The sequence below is a fragment of the Serinus canaria genome, chromosome 11 (assembly GCF_022539315.1).
Source record: "Serinus canaria isolate serCan28SL12 chromosome 11, serCan2020, whole genome shotgun sequence".
Classification (NCBI taxonomy): domain Eukaryota; kingdom Metazoa; phylum Chordata; class Aves; order Passeriformes; family Fringillidae; genus Serinus; species Serinus canaria.
The window spans coordinates 18152230-18176264 of record NC_066325.1 but is presented as its reverse complement, the minus strand read 5'-3'; the positions used below and the strand labels follow the sequence as shown (position 1 = coordinate 18176264).

The 24035-nt window shown below is 48.5% G+C and overlaps 1 protein-coding gene across 2 annotated transcripts; it reads right to left on the bottom strand.

Moving 5' to 3' along the window:
• Positions 1-3017: 3017 nt before the first annotated feature.
• MTHFSD (methenyltetrahydrofolate synthetase domain containing) lies at positions 3018-22066 on the bottom strand. Of its 2 annotated transcripts, none has more exons than XM_050978981.1 (7): positions 21847-22066; positions 20740-20853; positions 19419-19532; positions 17291-17381; positions 16430-16542; positions 16093-16218; positions 3018-8109 (listed from the first exon to the last, which is right to left on the bottom strand). In XM_050978981.1, the coding sequence occupies exons 1-7, from the start codon at positions 21982-21984 to the stop codon at positions 7594-7596; spliced, it is 1212 nt and encodes a 403-aa protein (XP_050834938.1). In that variant the 5' UTR covers positions 21985-22066; the 3' UTR covers positions 3018-7593. The 2 variants fall into 2 exon arrangements, with proteins under 2 accessions (XP_050834938.1, XP_050834937.1); XM_050978980.1 differs by lacking the exon at positions 20740-20853 and adding an exon at positions 20567-20680.
• Between the last annotated feature and the right edge of the window lie 1969 nt (positions 22067-24035).

Below are 24035 nucleotides of genomic sequence, written 5' to 3'. Positions count from 1 at the left end.
CAGGTCGGGCCCAGGCAGGGCCGGTTTGGAGCCTTCCCCCACCTGGAGGACGCTAAAAAGCTCCGGGGTTTTTCTTTATTAATTAATTTTTTAAAAATTTCTCTTTTAAAATGTATTTATTTTGTTTTTATTTTTCCCTTCCGGCATCCGGACCTGTGAGGGGGAACATCTCTTTATCCCATTTTCACACCAGGTGAAAATCCTTTATGGAGCACTTGGGGATCAAACCTTTCCTGTGCCCAGGTGGGACAGATGGGAATACCTGGCATGGACACAGGCACCTGACACAGGATGCTCTCAGATGGGCTGGATTATCCAGATTTGCAGAAAACCTTGGAGATTTAAGCTGTGGGAACAACACCTGGAATCTTCCATGGGTATTTGGGATACCAAGGGATGAGTGTGGCACCAGTTCTTAGCAGCTCTAAAGGCTGAGATCCACAAGAATCAGTAGGCACCTGATTTCTCCCTCAAAACCAAAATATTTGGGATTTGTGCACCTCAGGGGATCAAAGAACAGCTCTTACCACTTTGGGAAGGGGACCTCAATTTCTGCAATGCTTTTGGGAGGCCACACCTGAACATCTGTTCCCTTTCCAAGCGTAACTCCTGCCTGCTGTTCTGCAGGAAAAGGCAGCACTGGGATGCTCCTGGAGGATTTATCCCTGCCAAGGAATCCTGGCCACAAGGACTCATCCTCAGGGATCACACAGGTGGATGAGAGGAGCCCCCTGAGGAGCAGGAGGTGCCCCCAGTGCAGCTCTGCAGCTGGAAGTTGATGTTATTGCTAGAAACTCTCAGCTTGCCTCCACGAGGGAGGAGAGGCACGAGGCTCCCCTGTTTTCTTTAGTAACTTTCCCTGTCAGAATCCAGTGAGGAATTAACACCAGAATATTCAGATCAATGGTTGGACTGGATGATGCTAGGGAGTATTTTCCAACCTAAATGATTCTGTGGGTTTATAATTAATAAAACATAACAGAAGGAATAAATCTTATTGAGCTTCTGGCTCGATATCCAAATTCCCATTATCACAGAGTGCCCAGAGCAGCTGTGGCTGCCCCTGGATCCCTGGAATTGCCCAAGGCCAGGCTGGAGGGGGCTTGGAGCAACCTGGAATGGTGGAAGGTGTCCCTGCCTTGATGAGCTTTGAGGTCTCTTCCATCCCAAACCATTCCATGACTGTGATCTCAGGCTGCTCTGCTTCATCCAACTTCTGATAAATATTCCAACTCCAATCTTGAAATGAAGTAAATTTTTTCAGAGGAGCTGCAGATCCTTTGGCAAATTCCACTGAGGGAGTCGCTGTGCCATCAACAGGGATTTCCTGTCCTCAGACACTTCTCCAGGTCACCTCAGAGATCTCTGAAGGAGCACCAGAGAGCAAATGGCAATTCCAGAGGTCAAACCATGGTTAAATCTCGGGAAGGGATGTGGGGACACTGGCAGTGCCACTTGGCTTCAGCAGTGAGAACAGGAGCCTGAGCACAGACCTTCCTTTATTTAAAGCAGCAAGGCTGAAACCCCCTGGAACAGCACAGAAAGTGCAGCTCTGTGCCTCAGCTCAGCTTCAGCCTAATTACTGCAAAAATAAGCAAACACACCTGGGAAAGCAGGATGACATGGCCTGGAAAGTTTTGCAGGGACTTTGGGGGTACCAGGAGCTCGTTTGGAGCAGAACTTGCTGCAGCAGTTGTGTGGGGGTGAAGAGGAGTCCCTGCAGAGCAGCAGCTCCAGGCTCTGCCTCCTCCAGAGGGATGGAAATGCCTGAGCAGTGCAGGTGCCTGGAAACACTTGGAAAACACAGGATCTCCCTGCAAAAACACGAGCATGGCTCTTGTCTGAGCAATTATTCACTCTGAAAGCTGAAGGGGTGGCAGCCATGGGTATGGTAACGCTTAGAAATGTGGCAGCTTTCACCACATCAATGTTTCTCTTTTCCCCCTGGCCTTTTTTTGATCCCATGTAACTGCCCCGTGTGTTTGCTTTATTCTTTAAGGAAAGGTAAACCTGGCTTGGCTCAAAGTGTGGGATGGGGGGATGATGACACATTTGTGTGACTTGGACACCTCTGGAGGTGGCACATTTGGGGAACAATTTGTTTTGTGTCTTGTCTTCCAGAGCAGGAGCTGTGGTTTGTGCCTGGCAGGTGCTGGGTACCCTGATGGAAAGTTCTGGAGCAGGAGGACCAGTGGGATTAAAGGCTCCAGGTATCCCCTGGGAGACAAATTGTTGGGAACATCACTTCTGTCACACAGAAGAGCACAAGAGAGGCTTGGCTGGGGGTTTTTAGAACTTTTGCTGAGTTTTTGGCCTGTCCTCCTGTTGTTTTCCAAAGGGGTGGGAATGACCAGTTGCCTCCAGTCTATCAGGAGCCATCTCTGCCTTCCCATCTGCAAGATGTGGATGTTCCTGGGGCCGCAGCAGAGATGGACCAGAGATAGATCCATATCCTGAACTCATTTCTCCCAGGCACTTCAGTGGGATGCCCAGCCCAGAACAATGGCAGGATACACGACCCTAAACATTTCTGCAGGGCTTTGAAAGATGAAAAGCAGAGATCTTGCTACCTATGTCAGAGGAGGGGCAGGGAAACGTTCCATGATGTTTATAGCAGCCATCACGGACATTACACATGGAAACATGGGAAATGCTGCCCTGTTCTGGGAGGCAGATAATCTTTAAGAGATGGCAACCAGGAAATCAAAGCATTTGGTACACAGCAGCCTCCCAAGCAGGGGGGTTTGCCCCAGGAACGTGGCCATGGCCACAGATGTTTCCTCCAGAGGCAGAAGTGCTGCGAGGGGCTGTTCCTTCGGAGCAACCGGAACGAGAGAAATCCCTGCACACGCTTCTCCTCCCCCTCCTCACCCCTGGGCAGAAAAAACACAGCCCCAGTGCTGGATTTTTCAATGGAAGCATTGCCCTAAAAGCCATTTGTTTCTCCCTTTGGAGCAGTAGAAGATGATGAAATAATAAAAAAAAAGCAAACACAAAATAAAGACATGACTTGGAGACAGCGTTTAACCATCCCTTTCCTGAGGTTTTTTTATTGGGATAATGGGATAAAACCTCTGTCCTTCCAGGCTGCTTGTTGGGAGGGGATCAGGGAGATGCTGGAGGGTTGGATGTGGACCTGGATGTGAGATCCAGGAAAAAGCCTTGATGGTGAGAGATTTTTGTCTTCCCTTTTTCCTTCCCTGGAAACAAACAGTGTCTGACTCTTGTAACTCGGAGCCTACCCAGCAAGCCAGCTTGTTTACTGTTGTCTTTGGTGGCTTGAAGCTGTGTGGCCTTGTCCCTGTTCCAGGAAATGCATGGACATGGCTGGCTGAAGGAAAACCCTCACGCCTGTGCAGTTCTGGGGTGGCACAGAGCCACCTCAGCCTCATTGTTAGCAGATTCCAGCCTTGCCTGGCTGCTCTGTGCCACACACCACGCTGGCACCGATGGCCTCCAACAAAAAGCCCCTCCAAAGTCACCCTGTTCTCCCTCGTGGAGCTGGTGGAGGCTCCATTCACCCCATGCTGGTTTCCCTCTGCATTTCTCCCACAAATGAGGGTAGGGAGAAAGGGAGAATGTCCTGGGAAGGTCACATCCCTCCTGGAACACCTCGGTGGTCAATGCTGATCCCAAACCCAGCCCCAGGGGTTCACTGCAGACCAGCACCTTCCCCCTGTGAACCTCAAAAAGAGAGGAGAGCAACAACAACAGCTCAACAGCAGCATCCCAAATGTTTGTGCCATGAAAGGAGCTGGAAAGAATGTGCCTGACCACATGACAGGCGAGGACATCGGGCTGTGCAGAGAATAGAGAGCGCTCAGCCTGAATTATTGGGAACAAAGTTGGCTCAGGAAAGCATTTCCCATTGTACTGCTGAACGTTTCTTCTCATCACACAGCTCTGCTGCTGCTGCTGCACCCAAGGCTGTGCTAGGGATCACTTCACTCCCTATTAAAAGCAGAGTAGAGATCCATCAGCAGCATTTCAGACTTTTCTGCAGCATCCTGGTGCTGCTTTGCCACTGTTGAAGATTTTCTGAGGAGTCTTAAGCAGGAAAACTGGGCCAGGATGCCCCTGAGATGAGGCACATTTTGTGGTTTTGTGCACAGGTCACAGCTACAGAAGGTACACAATGGGGAACTGTGACTTGAGTGAAGCATTCTGCTCTTTAAAGGCTGTTCATTCAGGCAGAGAATATTTCAGGGCATGGATTTTATGGTTTGATTGTTGGTATCTTGGTCTGGGCCAGAGTAAAACATAAGCAGGCTTCAGTTCCTCAAGATTTCTTATAAGATCAGAACCTAAGGATTCAAGAAAATCCCTTGCACTGCAATTCTGTGGATTTACAGAAATGCCTCCTGACTTTGCTGTAAGTGATGCCTTCCTGAGCAAGCAGAGAGCCTGGAACAATAGCTCTGACACAGGCACACTGCCCCATTCACTTTTTCTACACAATCTGCTGCTTCCTTTAGGGTCAGCCCACAAGAGAACATCCACATCATCCAGCTGGAGACACCAGAAGGCCATGCAGGGCTGTGCCTTGGCCACTCTTGGGTTTAATTAATTTCCTTTAATTCAACAGCAGTTTGGCAGCTGGCACTGAAATGTCTTTTAGCTGGAGAAGAGCAGCACCAAGAGCCCCATCCTGATTTCAAAGGAGGATTTACTGACTGAAAGACCTTGACATTTATTATTAACCTGATCAAAAATACTGGGATCACTGCAGCATCTTCCCAGTCCAAAATACCAATAAACTTAAGCTTACAGTTATTATCTTTCTTCCTAACTACAGTCCATAGAATCATAAAAGTTGAAAAAGAGCTCCAGGATCATCAAATCCAACCTGTGACCCATCCCCACCTTGTCACCAGCCCAGAGCACTGAGTGCCAGGTCCAGCCCTTCCCTGGACACCTCCACCACCTCCCTGACCATCCTTTCCATGAAGAAATTCCTCCTGATTTCCAACCTGTTGCACAGCCCTAGTCAGCATCTCCTCATAGCATGGTTTGGAGTTTCACTCTCAGTTGGGAAAGCAACAGGATATTGGGTAAATACAGTGAAATGTGCCCTTGAAACACGGGACAGAAAAAAGTGACAGGCTGGAAAGAGCCAAGGTTTTGGACACTGCTCACCTGTGGGCTTCACCCAGAGCCACAGCTGCAAACAGAAAAACATCCAGATGTTTGTCCAAACAAAACTGGGCCCTGGCTGCAGGCTGGGCTGACAGGAAAGCAAGCAAAGCCACCACATTTACAGAACACACAAACAGAGCTGCACTGAAACTCAAGATGGGAAGAAAGGAAAGAAGGCAGAGGATGTGATTCCCACAAATGTGACCAGAAAAGGGTGGTTCCACCTGAAATGCAACAGGGGAAGTTTGAGATGCTGGAAGTTTTCGTTGGCAGAGTTGCTGGTTTTTAACTGCTAAGGTCACCTGGATATCTTCAGCAGAACAAGAAATATCCCAGAGTGAAAAGGAACAGCAAATGATCTCATTACTCAATTTGCCATCATTTGGAAAGAGCAGGCAGGGATGGAGAATTATTTTTTTGCTTTTCTTTCCTCTGCTTTGGAAGCTGATGATGCAGGGAGTGTGTTTGGGTAGTAACACAACCCTGGCTCTCAGCCCTGAATGCCAAGCCCTGCAATGAGACCCAGAGGGTTGTGCTTGTCTGAACTGGGGCTCAGTGATACTGGAAATCATTTGGAGCTGCACAAAGAATGGAATGGAACCACTGATTCGTTCCAGATCCTCTGCTGACCTTACAAGAAGTTCACAGAGTGACAGAATGGTTTGGGTTGGAAGGGATTTGAAAGATCATTTTGTTCCAAGCCCTGTGCTGTGACACAGGGGACACCTTCCACCATCCCAGGGTGCCCCAAGCCCTGTCCAGCCTGGCCTTGGGCACTGCCAGGGATCCAGGGGCAGCCCCAGCTGCTCTGGGCACCTGTGCCAGGGCCTGCCCACCCTCACAGGGGATATCCCCTCTAACCCTGCCTGGCAGTGGGAAGCCATTCCCTGTGTCCTGTCCCTCCATCCCTTGTCCAATGTCCCTCTCCACTGGGAGAAGGGGTCACTTCCATTTGGAAAGTCATGGGCTCACCCCCAAACCTTCCTTCCTCCAGGCTGAGCAATCCCAGCTCTCTCTCCCTTTCCCCCCAGCAGAGCTGCTCCATCCCTCTGCTCATCCTGGTGCCTCCTCTGGACTCTGTCCAACAGCTCCTTGTCCTTCCTGTGCTGGGCTCAGGGCTGGGGCAGCTCCAAAGCTTTCCTTCAGCCCTTCCCTACAGAGCCACATAATAAAGATGATGAGAACTTTATATTTAATACTGAATAAATGGCTGACCCTCAAGGCATAATAATCTGCTTAAAATATACTTAACAGTACTCCCTGGCTAAAAAACCCAAAACTTTCCAACTCTTACTTAAAAAAAAAAAAAAAAAAATCCATTTAGATGCTTTCTTTGACTACGTGCCCAACATCACTGGCAAAAGTGCTTCTGTTCAGAAAGGATGGCTGGGCCAGAATTTAACTTGTTTTTTAGAAATAGGAAACCCAAGAGGGGAAAAAAAAGGTAGTAAGAGCCATAGCAGATAAATCATTATTGGCCATTCCACTGGAAGGGAATGTTCATGTCCAGGGCAGTGCCTGGGAGCATTTTCACCTGGAGAAATTGGGTGGTGATGCCTCACCCTCCTCACTGATGATGTGGAAGAGCATCAGGGATGGTGACAAAGCATCAATCTCCAGCAAATTCCCAAAGAATTCCATGCCAGACTAAGCACCAACAAGTTCTGACCATGGTGTGCCTGCTTTTCATTTCAATAATATTAATATTATTATTTACATTAACATTATTTCACAGAGGAAAAGGAATCACATCCCATTAGAAGAGACAATCAAGAAAAGCAGCTGAATTATAAAATCATACAGCTAAATTATAAAATTATATTTTTATAATTATCTGATCCATCAGAAAAGCAGTTTTGGGGAAAAGCAAAGAAAACTGGGATTTGCTTTCCACTGAAATAAGAAATATAAGGTTTCCCAAGGGCTGATTTAGCAAAAAGCTGAGAAAAGGGTTCCCATCTTTCCCACCTGATGTTACCAGCTCTTACTAGAGCTAGAACTAAGCCAGTGTTTCCACAGCCACTCTTCAAGGCACAGGAAGGACAATCTCTCTCTCCCTGGTCATTTTTATGAGAAATAAATTGAAAACTTCCAACAGGCAAAGCCCACTTTTCAGTAAACAGAACTGTTACCCTTAGGACAGATTTCCTGCTGCTGCCTTTTAACCTCCCAGGTATCAAGGGGCAGGGGTTTAAGTCAGGCTTAACAAAACCACCAAACAGCACCAAAACCAGAGTGTGGGTATTTGTGGGCAGTTATTTAGAGAGAAATAGCTCCTCTGTCACCTGTGGGGACAAACCTTTGCATGTCCATGCAGAAGTGAGGAAAGGTTGTGCAGAAATTTGGCTTTGTTAAACCTGAGGGTTCCAAAAAACCTTAAAACTTCAGGTTGGCTTTTCACAAAACAATGAAAACACCTTGTTTTGTTTTGTTTTGTTTAGTTTTCCTGCTCCATACTCATTTGTGACTATTGATTTCTCCTTGCCCTTGGTTCCTCTGGCCCTTGGCCAGCTCCACTCTCAGAGCATTGCCCCCAAGGCTCAGCCCTTGCAAGGAGCACAGAGCTCTGTGTGCAGCCCCCTGCTCCCTGAAGTCCAGGAAAGCTCTGTGCTGTGCTCCCTGCCACTTCAGGGCAGCAGGAACCACCTGCAGCTCCCTCAGGACACTTTTCAGCTGGCTCACCCTCAGGCTGCCAGGCAAATTCCCCAGGAACACAGTGGTGATTGTGTCAGATCCCTCTGATTTGGGATTTACAGGATCCCTTCCCACATGGGGTAGAAGCACTGGAGCTGAGCCTGGAGCAGCCCGTGGCTGGGGAAGTGCAGCCATCACCTTCTGGTCTGAAATTGCTGCTCTCTTGGTGTCTGCCAGGGCTGGGTGTTCATCTTGGAGGGTGACATCCTTGCCAGCCTGCTTCTCCCTGCACCGAAGAGTCTTTAGGATGGGGATTTTCCCCAGCATCTCAGAGCTGACCTAAAAAGGAGGAAGATGGATATAATTATTGTAAAAGGATTTTTTGCCTTCCAGAAAAAGATGATGAGCATCGGGGCTCGTTTGTGCCATAAAAAGAGAGGAACCTTATTATCCTCCTGCCATGCAGAGTGTCAGAGCATTCCAAATGTTCCTAATTGCTGCTCTGATTGGGAAAGCTCCCTAAATACACACTGCAGGACAAAAATAAACACTGGTGACTCCTGAAGTGAGCAGCACAACGTGGATCCAGCAGGCAAATCCAACCAAAGTCAGGACTATTCCAATTTGACATTTATTTATCCGAGTGCTTTCAGATCTGCATTCTCCTGCCTCTCCCTCTGTGTTTGCTTTGACTGAGGGCCTGTGCTCCTGCCCTGACAGAATCCTACACAATCCCTGTCCTGACAGAATCCTACACAATCCCTGTCCTGACAGAATCCTACACAATCCCTGCCCTGAGAGAATCCTACACAATCCCTGTCCTGAGAGAATCCTACACAATCCTTGTCCTGGCAGGATCCTACACAATCCTTGTCCTGGCAGGATCCTACACAATCCCTGTCCTGAGAGAATCCTACACAATCCCTGCCCTGACAGAATCCTACACAATCCCTGCCCTGGCAGAATCCATCCCAACCCACCAGACACTTCCATTCTGCAGAGCTCCTGGTGCTCTCTTCCCCCAGCACAGGATATCCCGTGGGCTGGGTCACACAATGGTGGAAGCTGCAGCAGGAGCGTGCCTTGGAGCAGGGTTCCTGTGGATGTGGGCCCAGCTGGAGGCACGTCCCCTGCTCGGGGCACATCCCCTCTGTGCCACCCTCAGCTCCTCAGACCCCACAGGGAAGTGCTGGGCTGGAGCAGGGAACAGAAGTGCTCGGACACTTCACGCTGTGAGCCCCTTATTCATGCCATCCATCCATCCATGCCCTGACCCAAAGAGCTTTTCTGGAAGGGCTCTTCCTCTCAACAGCTGAACCCCATCCATGTGAGGCATGAGATGCCCCAGGCTGCACTCAGACACTGGCAGGAAATGCAGTGGTTCCCCAGCTAATGTGGTCGAGCTCTTGGCTTGCACACTGAGCTTGGAAGGAGGAGGAATTCCTGCTTGGCTGCTGGACAAGTCCAACATCCATCAACACCAGATCCAATGCTGAAATGTAGGGAGCAAAACAGAGCCTGGGGAAGCAATGCCTGAGCAGCAGAGACCCAGGCTAGTAGCCCAGGATGTGAGAGGGCCACCACCCTGAGCAGGCTGGGCTGGAGCAGCAGCAGCACATCCCAGGCAGAGCTCCCAGCTCAGACCTCACCCAGCCCAGAGCCTCTGAATTCCTGCTCCTACAGTTACAGTCACAGCCAGCCTGCATCTGCACAGCATCAAGCTCAGCTCCCCGGGGACAGGAGCCCAGCTCTGAAGTGACTCAAGGAAAAGCCAAGGCAGGGTGGGGGCAATGTCAGGATGAGGTGACAGGCAAGTCACTCAACAGAGTTCTCTTCATCTTCTGAAGAGCAAACAGGCAGGTTTTATTTCAGGCTGGAACTAAATAAAACCATAAAGCCTGTGCTAGTTCTGCTAACACAACATCAAACAGCAAGGACTTGCTCCAGGAGCCTCCCCACTCAGAAAGGTGCAGAGCATTTCCACATTTTACAGAGTTTTTACTCAGGGGCTGATTTGTTTTTCTCAGCCAAGAATTCCAAGCGCTGTGTTTGACAGCAAGCTCCCCTTCCCTGAGTGATACAACATCAAACCGAGGGCTGAAGGATCTCACTTTGCTTGTACTGGCCAACAATTAGGAAGGTTTGTTGTCCTCTGTCAAATTTCCATGTGAAATGTAAGCTCTATGCTAATTAAACCAAACAGGAAAAACATTTTTTCTGTTCTCATGCAACCCAATCACTCCTGGCCCCAAAGCACAGCCCCAGAACAGCTCCTTTCATCCTGAAACTAAACTCAGTTGCCAAGGCACGGGTTGGGTGTTTGGTTAGAAAGGGAAATGCTACCAAGGGCAAACCCTCAGGGCTTTGGAGATTGGGGCAATCAGAGAATAAACCCTGGAATTCCCAGGCTTGCAAGGACAATCCAAGGGCAGATAATCCAGGGAACAATCTCCAAGGGACTACCACCAGACATCTCCTCTCACTAAGGAGATTTTGGCATCAGCCTGCAGCTCTTGGAGCTACTGTTTCAGACTCCTGGCAGCCTCAAAAGAGGCAGTGACAACAGCATTTTTGTTTCAGGAGGAATTTCTGCACAGAAAGGGGGATTAGACATTGGAATTACTGCCCATGGTGGAGTTCTCATCCCTGGAGGTGTTTATGGAAAGACAGGACATGGGACTCAGCTGTCTGGTCTCGGATCAGTCACAGTTGGACTTACTGAGATTGGAAAAAAACTCCAAAATCATCGATTCTGGGATTTTTGTAAGGACTATGAACTATTTTCATTAAAGTTCTGGTCAAACACCACCATGAAGTGATTCTGTCATTCCCTCAAAATCCAGCCCTGTGCAGACACAACAGCAACAGACCTTCACCAAAGCAATAAAGGCAGCTGATTTAAGACTTTCAATTTTTTGTATTAGCAAAGATTTGTAAAAAATATTAGACAAGTTCTGATACCCTCCTATCACGAGAGGCACAGAGGATTTACCTGAAGGGTTTTTTCCTCTGGGTTCTAGGAGAACATTTCAGCTGGGCCAAACCTTCTAAACACTCCTCTGTTTTCTCTCACTTTAATGCCACTGAAAGGCAGAAACTCCATTTGGGGTTTCAATTCAACAAACAAATCCATTGGGGTTTGGGGTTTTTGGGGGTGAGAACTAAAAGGGCAAAGGGGGCAGTGGGTGGCAGGGGAGAGGAAAAAGCTTGTTCTGCTCTGTTGCAAAAGAGCAAACAAAAGAACCCTGTGATAGCACAATGTGTTGCTAATTACAATCATGCAAAAAGTTCCTTTTGTCCTGTGAGCTGGGGAGGATTGCAAGGATTTATTTCCATGTGGAGACAGGCCAAAGATATTGCTCCTCTCTTTCAACAAGCTGCACACTTCTGGGTGCTGGGCTGGCTGCTCAGGCCTCCCTAGCCTTGCTTATCCCTATTCCTGTCCCTACTGCTTTAGGCTGCACCAGAATTTAGGGACATTCCAGCCCAAGTCTGGTTGATCCATCTATGTGAACGTGGGCAAAGCCAGCACTGGAAGCTTCCCCCATCCCTTCAAAGCCAAGGCCAAAGCATTTACTGATGTTTTGAACCTTTGGATTGAGTGTTGGGATTTAGCTTTGCTAGTGAAACCAAAGCTGAAGAATTTCCCTGTCATCTCCTGAGCACCAATTCCACGCTTCAGCCCTCTGGGGTTGGCCAACAGAAATGCTCGTGGGTCTGTGCCATCAACTCTGAAATTATTTGGGTTAAAAATAACTGCACCAAAGGCAATTAATCATTTAATAATCCCTGCCACGGCTGGGAGAGCCTTGGGGAAAGAGGACAGCAGGCTGGATAAATTCTTCTGGCACACAATTACTGGGAAAGGAGCTGAGGAGGGAAATGTGGCCCCTTTCTGACAGACAGAAACCTGAGGAAAAAAGTCCTGGATGCTGAGAGGCAACACGAATCTGCCAGCACTTAACCCACAGCATCCATGGCTATGACACCTGGTTTGATCCCAAAACGTGGTGGCAGATGGATCCTGCAGCATCCCAGGGCTCTCCTCACCCTCTGCTCCCACAGCTCTGATCAGAGCCACTTCCAGTATTCTGCTGTGGAGAATGAAGGATGTGTTCGTGTCAGAGTGAGAAACCCTGAGGCAGCCCAGGGCAAACAGCACTGGGATCTGCCTGGAAGCACTGCAGGCCTGGAGAGAGGCACTGGGATGGGATGGGATGGGATGGGATGGGATGGGATGGGATGGGATGGGATGGGATGGGATGGGATGGGATGGGATGGGATGGGATGGGATGGGATGGGATGGGATGGGATGGGATGGGATGGGATGGGATGCGATGGGATGGGATGCGATGGGATGGGATGCGATGGGATGGGATGCGATGGGATGCGATGGGATGCGATGGGATGCGATGGGATGCGATGGGATGCGATGGGATGCGATGGGATGCGATGGGATGGGATGGGATGCGATGGGATGCGATGGATGCGATGCGATGGGATGCGATGGGATGCGATGGGATGCGATGGGATGCGATGCGATGCTGTCCTTATCCTGCTATTTCATTCTGCTCCTCATCTCACTTACACAGGAACACCTGGATCTTGTGAGCCCACACCTGGAATCCCGTGCTCAGCTCTGGTGTCCCCAGCAGCAGAAAAACATGGAATGTTGGACTGAGTCCAGAGGAGGCCACAAAGCTGGTAGGAGGACTGGGACACCTCCCCTGTGGGGACAGGCTGAGAAAGCTGGAGTTGCTCAGCCTGGAGACATTCCAGCACCTTCCAGGAACTGAATGGGCTCCAAGGAAGCTGGAGAGGGACTGTTCACCAGGGACAGCACAAGGGGAATGGCCTCAAAATGGAAAAGGGGAAAGTTTAGTTTAGATATAGAGAAGAAATTCTTCCCTGTGAGGGTGGGGAGGCCCTGGCACAGGTGCCCAGAGCAGCTGTGGCTGCCACATCCCTTGGGGACATTTGGAAGTGTCCAAGGCCTGGCTGGGAAGCACCCTGGGACAGTTGGGAAGGTGTGCAGGGGCGTGGAATAAGATTCTCTTTCAAATCCCTTCCAACCCAGTTCCTTCCATGGTTTGAAGATGGAGACTGATGCAGCTGCCCTGGCAGGCTGCAAACAGCACCAAACACCTCCAGAGCTGCAGATCCACCAGCCCTTCCAAACAGGTGGGCAAAAGTGTTTGTAAGGTTCATCCTCAGAGGGCTCTGACCCCAGATTGTTCAAAATCTCCAGCACAGACCCAACATTTTGTGCTGTGTCCTCTTTCCATGCTGTGTCCTCATTTCCAGGAGCTCTGAGCAAACAGGGATTTGTGGCACACACAAGGCCAGGACAGCAAGGCCAGCACAGTTGAACATTTTATCATTCATTTGTACAAAATGTCCAAATATGTGCACACAATCCAAGGGCACATTGCTGGGAGCTGGCAGCCTGCTGCTGTCCCTCAGGAGAACTCTGCAGCCCACACTGGGAATCCATCAGGACATTCTGGGCACTCTGCAGCCAGGCTCAGCTTTGCAAAGGTGCTGAGATGTGTGACCAGGTGTGGAAGCATTCCCTGCCCCCACCATCCCAAAAACCACACCAAAACAAAGCCCTGCCTACACTGACTGCAATTTCCTTCTGCTGAAGGATTTGCCAGCTTGGATGGGTGCATTTTTTGAGCTTTCCTTTCCTGATCTTCTATCACACACCCAAAGCTGTTTGTTGTCAGAGGGTTTCCATCTCTGCCACTGGGATTCCCCCCCAGTTCAGTTCATCTCATTTCAGGAAAATTCTTTTCCTACTGCTAGAAAATTCTCAGCAAAAGAATGACTTCAAAGCCAGAAGGAAATTCTTGCTAAAATACAGTGATTTTTCCACCAGCTACTCTCCTTTCCCTCTTCATGAACCCAAATATTTTAATTTGTCTGTACAGTTTCAATTTAAAATAAGCACAGCACAAATAACTTGATAATTGGGACAAATATAATATCCAGTGTCCCAGATAAAGATCACAGTTACCCACAGAAAATATTAAATGAGAAAGCAAGTAGCTTCATGAATTTAGAGTTCCCAGAAACAATGGGTTGGATTCTCAAGACAGATGAAGCCAAATAATTCTCCACTGGCATCCAAATAAAGTTTTCCAGAGTGCTCAGCTCTCAGCAGCTCTTGCTGCCCTCCAGTAACTCAAATTGATGTCCCAAACCTCTGACCTAAGAGGCACAAAAGTTCCACAAACACCCCCCAGCACTGGGGATTTTGAAGTGTTCCTGGAGTGCCTGATAATGATTCTTTGGTATTGATGATGATGTGGCTCTTCCACTTCCTTGGAAGCCTTTAAACAGCTCAGGACACCCAAGAGCACTCCAGGAAAACGCAGCAGCTCCTTCAGCATGGAAATGCAGCCATGGATTTGTTTGCTGGGTGAGCACCTCCTTCTCTCTGGAGCTGAGTGTGCTTTACTGGCAGCACATCCTTCCAAGAGCCCTTAGCTGTAATCCCTGATTTGCAAACACCTGGATTTCCAACTCCTAAACACTGTCCTGGCCTGATCCAGCCCTGCTCCCCAAGGATCAGCATTTTTTTACAATGTATTTTCCACTTCACAGGTCTTCACAAAGAAGTTAAGCTACTGTGTGCTGACAAGAGCCCATGTTTAGAATTGGATGATTTATTTACTCACTGCCTCTTGGTTCATTTAGTTTTGCTCTGAGGAACAGGAATGCACCAGCAAAGCCAGGATTTGGAGGAGAAAAGGATGGAGAGAAAATGATGGAGAAGTAGCCAGGCAAATCCCAAGGACAAACACTGAAATAGCCCCTATCAAATGCTGCCTTTGTCACACCCTGTGATTAACCAGACCTCCCACCTCCAAACCCCTCTGTGCAAGAGCTGCACACCCAGGTACCACCACAGGCACACACGAAATAAATGTCACTCATTTCCCTGGGCAATAATGGTAATTCCTGCTTCATACAGACACCACACTTTGTTCTGGCCCCAAAAAGACAGAAAAGTGATTATCCCTGGTCTTCTCTAATATTTCTATTTAATCCATAGAGTTCCAAACAAAAGGTGTTAAATCAACACTCAAATATTCAAATAAAGGGTCAATCTGTGCTCCATTCTCAGTGAAAGCTGCAGAAAACTCAGTTTCTACTGAAGGCATTAAAAAAGAAATAAAAAAGTGTCAGCAAGGCCACTTACTGAGAAGTCTGACACCAAGGCAGACAAACTGATCAAAAATATGTTGGCAAGATGGATGGAGCACAAGGGGTAGGCCTTCAACACAATTACATTCAATAATATCCAAAAAAGAAATTACAATTCAAAAATAATTCAATGGAAAAAATGCACTAGGACAGACAGAGCTGTTATTTATTTATTTATAACCTCAAATCCTCAACCACAGGCAGGGTAAAATGCTCTCCCACTTCTGGAATAAAAATAGTCCTGGCTAGAATTTGTTTGTTGTAGATACATTACCTAAAGAAATTTAACTCTTTCAGCTGGTTGGCAAATTTTAACAAACAACTTCAGGTTTCCCTGGGAGTATTCCCTTAAAATTGCTCAGTTTGTGCAAGATGTGGGTGCACAATTCCTCATTTCAGCATTCCTGCTGTACTCACTCATGCAGGACTGGGTCTGCTCCCTGACTGGATGATTTCAGAAATGAAAATCCAATGACAAAGTTTTCCCAGCAGGAACCTCCAGTAAAACAATTCACTCAAGGCCTTCCTGAAACTATTTGGGAAGCTGAGGAAGTTTCTGACACTGGGAAGAGGGAAAAGGCCAATCCATAACAGAACCACCAATAAATAAAGATTCATGTTTGAAGTCCCTGTTCTTCCACCTGAAAACGAGCTCCAGCCACAGATTTATCCCTGGAAAGTGAATCCACTGCAGAAACAGGAATGTGCCACAGCAGGTTGTGTTCTCCCTTCACAACCAGAGCAGCACAGACTTCTACCCACCAGTTCCACCCCCTGGGACACCTCCCACCACCCCAGATTGCTCCAAGCCCATCCAGCCTGGCCTGGGACACTGCCAGGATGGGGCAGCACCTCCTGATAATCCACGGATGGAACAACCTGAGATGCAGGGAACTATCTCTCCTCCTCACCACTACCCCTTAAACCCCACTGCACACAGATGCTGCTGCTTTGTTTCACCTGACAAACACATCTGCTCTTTTACCAAATAGTTCTAATTTTAAAAATTGTTTCTATATAAAAATGGGGGGGTTTATCAGCAGGTTATTGGTACCAGCAAACCACCAGCAGCAAAGGTTTAAGATTTAACTGGATTAAGACTGAACTTGCCTTGTGCCACATTATTCCCTGAGGTTTTGGTCGTTTGCAGTTGGTCTGGATGGTCCTTGTAGGAGTGAGGATGTAATCCACAGTTAAATCATGATCACCCAGCAGCTCCTCTGCTATGTCAAGCACCTACAAGGCAGAGGTTTGGTTAAGTAGCTAAAAACAAACTCCCTAAAGCTGTGCCCCATTCCTGATGCCTTGTCACATGAAAATCCATCAAAGACAATGGGAATGAAGATGCCAAACCAGCTTCATTCCATGTCTCCTCTCCAGACAGAGCAGGAAGTGTCCCAGAGCTCCCTGCCAGCAGCAGAGGGGATGTTTGAACATCTCAGCTCACCTGGCAGTCGTGCACGATGGTAACCACAGGTGTGTCCTCCTGCACTGCCCCCATGGACACCATCATTGCATACTCCATGTCTGCATAACCTTCCCCTTTGCCAATTCTCCAGCCTGAAGTACAGAAAAGTGGGGAAAAAAGAAAACTAAGAGCAGAGTGGAAAGTTGTTGTTAAAATGGTGTAATTAACCCAGCAGTCTGCAGGCTGTAACTCTGGAAAAAATCAGATCAGCATCTCTCACAGAGTGCAGCTTTCCTTGAAATCAGCACTGAAATGAAATAAAAAACCAGTTTTAATGACTCCTAAAAGATCCCAGAAGCTTCCCATTCAGAATAAACAAATTCAGTGCAGTTTAACCCAGCAGTTTATTTAGCAATTGTATTTAGAACCTTCTATTCATGTCCAGCACAGGTTCATGTGGGTAAAGAGGAGTCTGGGTCACACATAAAAACTGTGTTATTTTAGGCAAGGGATAAAGTCAGTGGAAAATTTTTCAGCACCAGCAGGTTTCCAAAATACTAGAAAATGCAAAATCTGATCCCCAAATAGGTCCTGAATCAGCAGGTCTAACACAAGTCCTTTCACACAGCCTGTGTGAGCAGAGCAGATCTCTGACAGGGAGCCTGCTCGGATTCCTTCAGAACACAAAGAACTGCTCTCCTCAAGAGCTTTCCTGAACACCTCTGAGGCCACTGCTGTGTGCCCACTGCATCCTGGGCACCCCTGCTTCCTGCTGGACTGCCAGCAGGGATTGGCCACACACAGGGGCAGAAGCCAAGACCATAACTCAGCTCCAAGGAGAAATCTGGCTCTGCCACCGGGCTGGCACTTGGGACCTTTCTGCTGGAAGTGTTTCCTTACCTTTTTCAGAGACAGCCACTGACCCCACAACAACCAAGTCCACTTGTGCTTTGCTATCCAGCCCCACAGGCACGCTGAAGTCTCTTACACCCTGCAGGGAAAAAAAGCATTTGAGGGCACAATCTTCCAAGAACTGAGGCAGAAATCCGGGATATTTTGATAAATCCCAGTAACTCCCCACGTTTCCAAGTGTCTCTTCCATGTTTAGCCAAGCTGTACATGTCTGGGAAGTTATCCCCCAGGGAATCCTAGAATAGATTCCCTACTACAGTGACAAGAATTTTGGCACACTGCAAGGAGAGCTGAGGGAGGTGGGCACTTTTAGAAGCAAGATTTTGAATTTAGGATCAAAACCTGATATTTTGAAACACTTCTTTGGAAATCTGTTCCTAAAAATGAGGGCAAGTGACACTTCCTATTGACACTTCCCTACTCTCCTAAAAGCTTAAGGAATACAGAGCACTACAAATGCTTCAATTAATTCTCAACGTTAATTTAGACACAGACAGCTACAGCACAAAGAAATCTGAAGTTACACAAAGTGATACAATTATTTTTTCCTTCCCTCTTTCCTTGTTCAACCCCACCCACTCCTCTTCAATCTGTTCTCATCTTAACGAAAATTCTGTTCAGATAACAGAAATTAAAAATTATGTTTACTTGGGTTTTTAAATATCAGAGGTTTAGAACTATTAAAAATCCATCTTGTGATTCAATCACTCCCAATATTTGTGTACAGCACACTGCAAACGCTCATCACACCAACTCAACTTGCTGCTAATTATAAATTAACAATATTAAAAACACAAGAAAGGGCCACACATTTTCTGTGCAGAGCAGAAACCCCAAAACCCCAAGAATTCAGTAATTTGTGGCTGGCTATCAGCACTAATGCCCATCAGGCACTTCCCAGCAGTGTGGTAAGGATTGTTTGCACAGTGCTTTGTAAATACAAACTGCCAACAGCATTTTTTCATTAGTGGGCTGGGGGAAAAACCAGACACATGGTGGTAAGAGCCCAGATCAGACAGCAGGCCAAGAGAAAGGTCTCTTGCAAAAGTGCTCTTCAGCCCTGAACAGCTTAATTAGTTAATGACTGCAATAGAACTTCCAACAAAGAAAGTCACTACTAATTACCAGCCTTTACAACCTCGGCTGTTTATGGGGTTGCTGCAGAACTTTACTGCCTTTAGCAGGAGATAAAGGCGGAAATAAATCCCTGTAGTAACCTCTGCATGTTGGGTTTTCATGGCAAATGCAGATGGATATAAAACCCGCAGGGCTCTCTGGCCACAGCCCGGGGCTGTGCGCTGAGATCGGAACGCGAGAGGGCAGCAAGAGACCGCGCTGCAGAGCCTGACCTCCCCACGTGGCCGGGCCCGCTCGTGCAAACGCCACAATTCCCGGCTCTCTGGGGGTTGTATTTATAAAAATACTCAACTTTCCTACCTAGTAACACCTAAGAGCGCTAAACTATTCCCCAGAGGGTTCAGCAGCTCAAAACTGCAGAATGGAGGAGCATGAAGAAAGATCTAACTCAGCCCAAGTCATGATTTTCCAAAAGACACTGAGAAATACCAATTCAAATCCATTTCAACCCTGCTGAGACTGAATTTTCTCCTGATTTCAGTATTATCAATGTACACCAAGCCAGGAATAACATCCTAACAGGGAGATATTTCAGTTTTTCCCACTTCCAGCTGGTCCATCCTAAGCCCACGCTGTTCCAAGGTTAACTGAGCCCTCCCTGATCCCTGATTCCCACCTGAGACGTGGCACATCTCCTCAGCATCTCCTTGGCTGAAGATGGTAACTCTCCTACCTGGTAACACCCAAGAGCACTAAAATACTCCCCAGAGGGTTCAGCAGCTCAAAACTGCAGAATGGAGGAGCATGAAGAAAGATCTAACTCACCTCAAGTCATGATTTTCCAAAAAACCACTGAGAAATATCAATACTGTCCTGCGAAAACTGAGTTTTCTCCTGATTTCAATATTATCAATGTACACAAAGCCAGGAATAACATCCTAACAGGGAAATATTTCAGTTTTTCCCACTTCCAGCTGGTCTATCGTAAACCCACACTGTTCCAAGGTTAATTCAGCCCTCCCTGACCCCTCAGTCCCACCTGAGATGTGGCACATCTCCTCAGCATCTCCTTGGTTGCACCTGGAGGGGGAACAATCCTGTTGAACAGCCCATTCCTCAGACGTGGTGTGGGAACCAGCAAAGTCTTCCTTGCCTGAGGAACCACGTGAGAAGGTTCATTTCACACTAAAGAAATATTTTTATTGTCATACAGTAAAAACTACACGGCAAAATATTTAAATTTTTAATGTTGTAGATTGTGCAGTGCTTGTAAGATTTATTTCCTCCAACACAAAAATTCCATCAAAAGGTTTATTGAAGAAATAAAAGGTAAGACAGACATTTGAAGATATTTCAGGACATATCTTTAAAGACAATTCCTCCTTTACAGCTATGTCTCTTAATAGTTTCAAACTGACAAAGAGCAGGGTTACATGGGATATTATGGAGAAATTCCTCCCTGTGAGGGTGGGGAGAAAAGGTGCCCAGAGAAGCTGTGGCTGCTTCTGGATCCCTGGAATGTCCAAAGCCAGTTTGGACAGAGCTTGGAGCCACCTGGGATGGTGGAAGGTGTCCCTTGCCATGGCAGGAAGTTGGAACTGAATTATTCTTCAAATCCTTTCCAGCCTGAACCATTCCATGACAGTTATTGATTTGAGCTCCACAAATGAGCTGCACAAAAACCCCTTGAAGATGCAGTGCCAGGTGTTGCTGAGGTGTGCTGTATTTTCTCCTCCAGCCAGGTCTTGAGAGCTCTCAGAGAACCCATCACACCTGAGACAGCTCAGCTACCTCAATGGCACAAAGTCAGCAGGAGGCTTCTGAGGCAGTGCTGGAAACAGAAAAGTTTTAATTAAAAAAATAAACAAAGCTCTTCATAGAGTCAGGGGCAAGAGCTTCTTGCTCCTGGTAAAAACACCCCACAAAGGGGATGATTTCCTTTGTTCTCTTCTTTTTCTAGTGAATTGCTCAGGTGGGACCTTTTGGCTTCTGTCCAGTTGGGCATCCTGAGGTTTGAGGTGAAGTCTTTTTGCCTAACAGGAGAGAAAGTTGTGGGCTTTTTAAGGAGACATTTGGGTCAATGACAAAAAATCATTTGTTCACTCAGGGGACACATTCCCACAGAGGTGCTGCCAGGCTCTGCTGTCCCCTCCCAGCCCCTCCTCAGGGCTGCCCAGGTGCCTTTACCTGCAGAGCTGCCAGCCGGGCACCTTCCAGAGGTTTGTCAGGATCCACCTTCACCTCCCGAGCTCTGCTGAACACATCCAGCTCCCTGAGAGAGCAGCAGGCCTGCAGGGAGCCCTGGCACAGGGAAGGAGCCAAGAGCAGAGGATTCTCACTTACTCTGTGTTCTCACTTACTTCCAGCGTTAGGAAGCGGGCGTTCCTCTGGGGGGCATCGGGGTTTATTTTTACTGCACGGGCAGCTCGGAACTCCTGCAAGCTCAGGAGCCTGGTGGCAGCGTGGGAGGAGCCCTGTTTGCATAAAATATCAACTCACAGCAAAAATGGGCAATGCACAACCTTGCACCCTCTGGACAGGCTGATTTCTGCAGATTTTGAATTGAGGGGCTGTTAATTTTCTGTGAAATGTTCAATGCCAGCTTGGACAGGGATGGAAGGGGGATAGTGAAGGTGTTCCTGCTGAGGGAACTTTAAATTCCCTTCCAATTCAAACAGAATCACAGGATCATGAGGTTGGAAGAGACCTCTAAGATCATCAAGTCCAACCTGTGCCCTAACACCTCACCTAGACCATAGCACCAAGTGCCATGGCCAGTCTTGTTTTAAATACATCCAGAGATGGTGATTCCACCACCTCCCTGGGAAGACAATTCCAGTGCTTTATTATTCTTTCAGTGAGAAATTTTTTCCTAATATCCAAACTGTTCTGTGTCTTGGGAATTGACAAATAAAATCTATGAAGGTTTGTTTTGAAGCATGCTGGGGAATGGGGGAAATGTCTTCAGAGTTGGTGATTATTATATTATATTATATTATATTATATTATATTATATTATATTATATTATATTATATTATATTATATTAATGACAAGGTGGTTATGTTTGCTTTCCTTCCAGGGCTGTCAGGCGCTGCCTGGGGAACTGGGGGGGAACCGGGGGGCACTGAGGGACACGGGGGCACTGGGGGTACTGGAAGCAACTAGGGGGGCACGGGGGGGAACTGGGAGGGCACTGGGGGGCACTGGGAGGAACTGGGAGGGAACTGGGGGGCACTGAGGGGAACTGGGAGGGCACTGGGGGGCACTGGGAGGGAACTGGGAGGGAACTGGGGGGCACTGAGGGGCACTGGGGGGGCACTGGGGGGGAACTGGGAGGGCACTGGGAAGGTACTGGGGGGCACTGAGGGGCACTGGGGGGGAACTGGGAGGGCACTGGGGGGCACTGAGGGCCGCTCCCGGCAGAGCAGGGCAGGGAAGGAGCAGCAGGAGGGGGCGCCCCGGTACCTTGAAGTTGGGGATGCGGCCGCGCACGGGCCGCGGGAACTCGGCCAGGCCCGAGGCCTCCAGGTGCTCCCACACCTCCTCCCGGATGTCCCACTTGGAGCGGGCCGCTGAGGGCAGCGCCAGGCCCGGCGCCGCCATCGCCGTGACGTCACCGCCATCCCGCACCCGCCCGCCGTGACGTCACCGCCATCCCCGAACGCGTGGCCGCTCTCGCCGCCGCGCCGTGACGTCACGTAAGCCCCGCCCCCTCAGTACTCATCAGCTTTAACGTCACCACCACGCCCTCCCCTCAGAATTGTGACGTCACTGCCGCTAATCCGCCTGATGTCGGCACCGAGGGGCGGAGCCTCCGCATTGGCCACGCTCCTCCTGCTCGCGCGCGGCGGCTACGGCGGCGCTGAGGGCTCAAAAGGCCTCAAGGCAGAGTTGGGGAAGCGGCGTGAGGGGAGGTCGCTGAGGGCCCGATTTATTCCTGGGATTAAACACAAAAAAGGCTGTGCTGGCCCACGAATGGGAGATTTCCGCCCGCATTATACAAATATCACGGGCCTTCCATCACGTCTTATAGCTGGGGGTAAAATCCCACCCCGCTTTTCCTAAAATTACCCCTCACATTAATTACTTTTCCATTTAGAACTGGCCGGTGGTGAATAAAACCATATCCAGCCTCTAGGTGCGTTCCCGCAAGTTCACTTCTTGCTCGCCTTTAATTGGATAATAAATTATTTATCTGCACAATTTATTATTTATAAAATTAGCACATTATACTAAAACCACCCCAAAAAAAGGAGCTTGAGAATCCCGATGTTCTGAGGGGGATGGAGGGGTCATGGCATCAGTGAAACGGCGAATATAATTTATGAAGGTTTATTTTAAAGCGTGGTGGGGAAGGGGGGAAGTGTCTTCAGAATTGGTATATTATATTATATTGTATTGTATTGTATTATATTATATTATATTATATTTATATTATTCCACCCCACTTGGCTGGGGCGCTGCAGCTCCTTGGTCAGAGCCTAGTGCAGCTGTGCCAGCCCAAAAAATCAGAATAAGTTGGGATGCTCCTCTCTGAGGGCTGCAGATGCAAAGTCTTTTTTTGAGTTTTTTTCTCTCCACAACGACCAAGACTCTGCCAAGTTCAGGGGTTTTCTCCTCCAGCTCTGAGCGATTCATGTGCATCAATGGGTCTTGGATGGACTGGTGCCACACAGACAGAGCCTTTTCCCTGTTTCCTTTTTCTCCTTCCCTTTCCTTTTCCCTTTCCTTTTCCCTTTCCTTTTCCCTTTCCTTTTCCCTTTCCTTTTCCCTTTCCTTTTCCCTTTCCTTTTCCCTTTCCTTTTCCCTTTCCCCTTTACATCTCTTCCTCTTTCCTTTTCTTTCTTGCTTCTCCTCCTTTCCTTCTTCTTACTTTCCTTCTGTCTTCCTCTTTCTTTTATTCTTTCTCTCCTTCCTTCTTTCCTCATCTTTTTTCTTTATCTCCTCACTCCTTTCATGTCTTTCTTTGTTCTCTCTTTTCCTTCCTTCCTTCCTTCCTTCCTTCCTTCCTTCCTTCCTTCCTTCCTTCCTTCCTTCCTTCCTTCCTCCTTCCTTCCTTCCTTCCTTCCTTCCTTCCTTCCTTCCTTCCCTCCCTCCTTCCTTCCCTCCTTCCCTTTTCCCTGCTTCATTTCCTCCCTTCTCTCTCCTTTTTTCTGTCTCTTCCTTCCTTCCCTACTTTTCCTCTCCCTTTGCCCTCTCTCTCCGTTTTTCCCACCTCCATCGTCTCTCTCACGCTTCTCCCTCTTTCCTCTTTTCCTGCTCAGTCTCTCCCTGTCCCCATTTCTGTCCCTCCCTGTCATCTCTGTCCCCGTCCCTCTGTCCGTCCCCGTCCGTCTGTCCTGTTCCCGTCCCTTGCTCGGTCCGGGCAGTGCCGGGGAGCGCTGCAGTCCCCGCGGTGTCCCCTGGGGGGCGACACACGCCGCGCGGAGCCCCCGCGGGCAGGTGAGACCGGAGCGAGCCCGGGAATGACACCGGGAACAGCCCCGGGAATGACACCGGGAACAGCTCCGGGAATGACACCGCGAACAGCTCCGGGAATAACACTGGGAACGGCCCGGGAACGGCCCCGGGAATGACACGGGGAACGAAACCGGGCACAGCCCGGGAATGGCACCAGAGCGACCCTAGGAACGGCTCCACAGCTGTCCCTGAGC

Excerpts from the sequence above, each read along its gene's own strand:
- MTHFSD (XM_050978981.1), bottom strand. The coding sequence starts at position 21,984 with ATGGCGGCGCCGGGCCTGGCGCTGCCCTCAGCGGCCCGCTCCAAGTGG. Across the intron at positions 19,533-20,739 it reads CCCGCTTCCTAACGCTGGAA|GCAAGGAAGACTTTGCTGGT; the intron begins GTAAGTGAGAAC and ends GTGGTTCCTCAG. Across the intron at positions 8,110-16,092 it reads AGGGAATAATGTGGCACAAG|GTCAGCTCTGAGATGCTGGG; the intron begins GCAAGTTCAGTC and ends CCTCCTTTTTAG.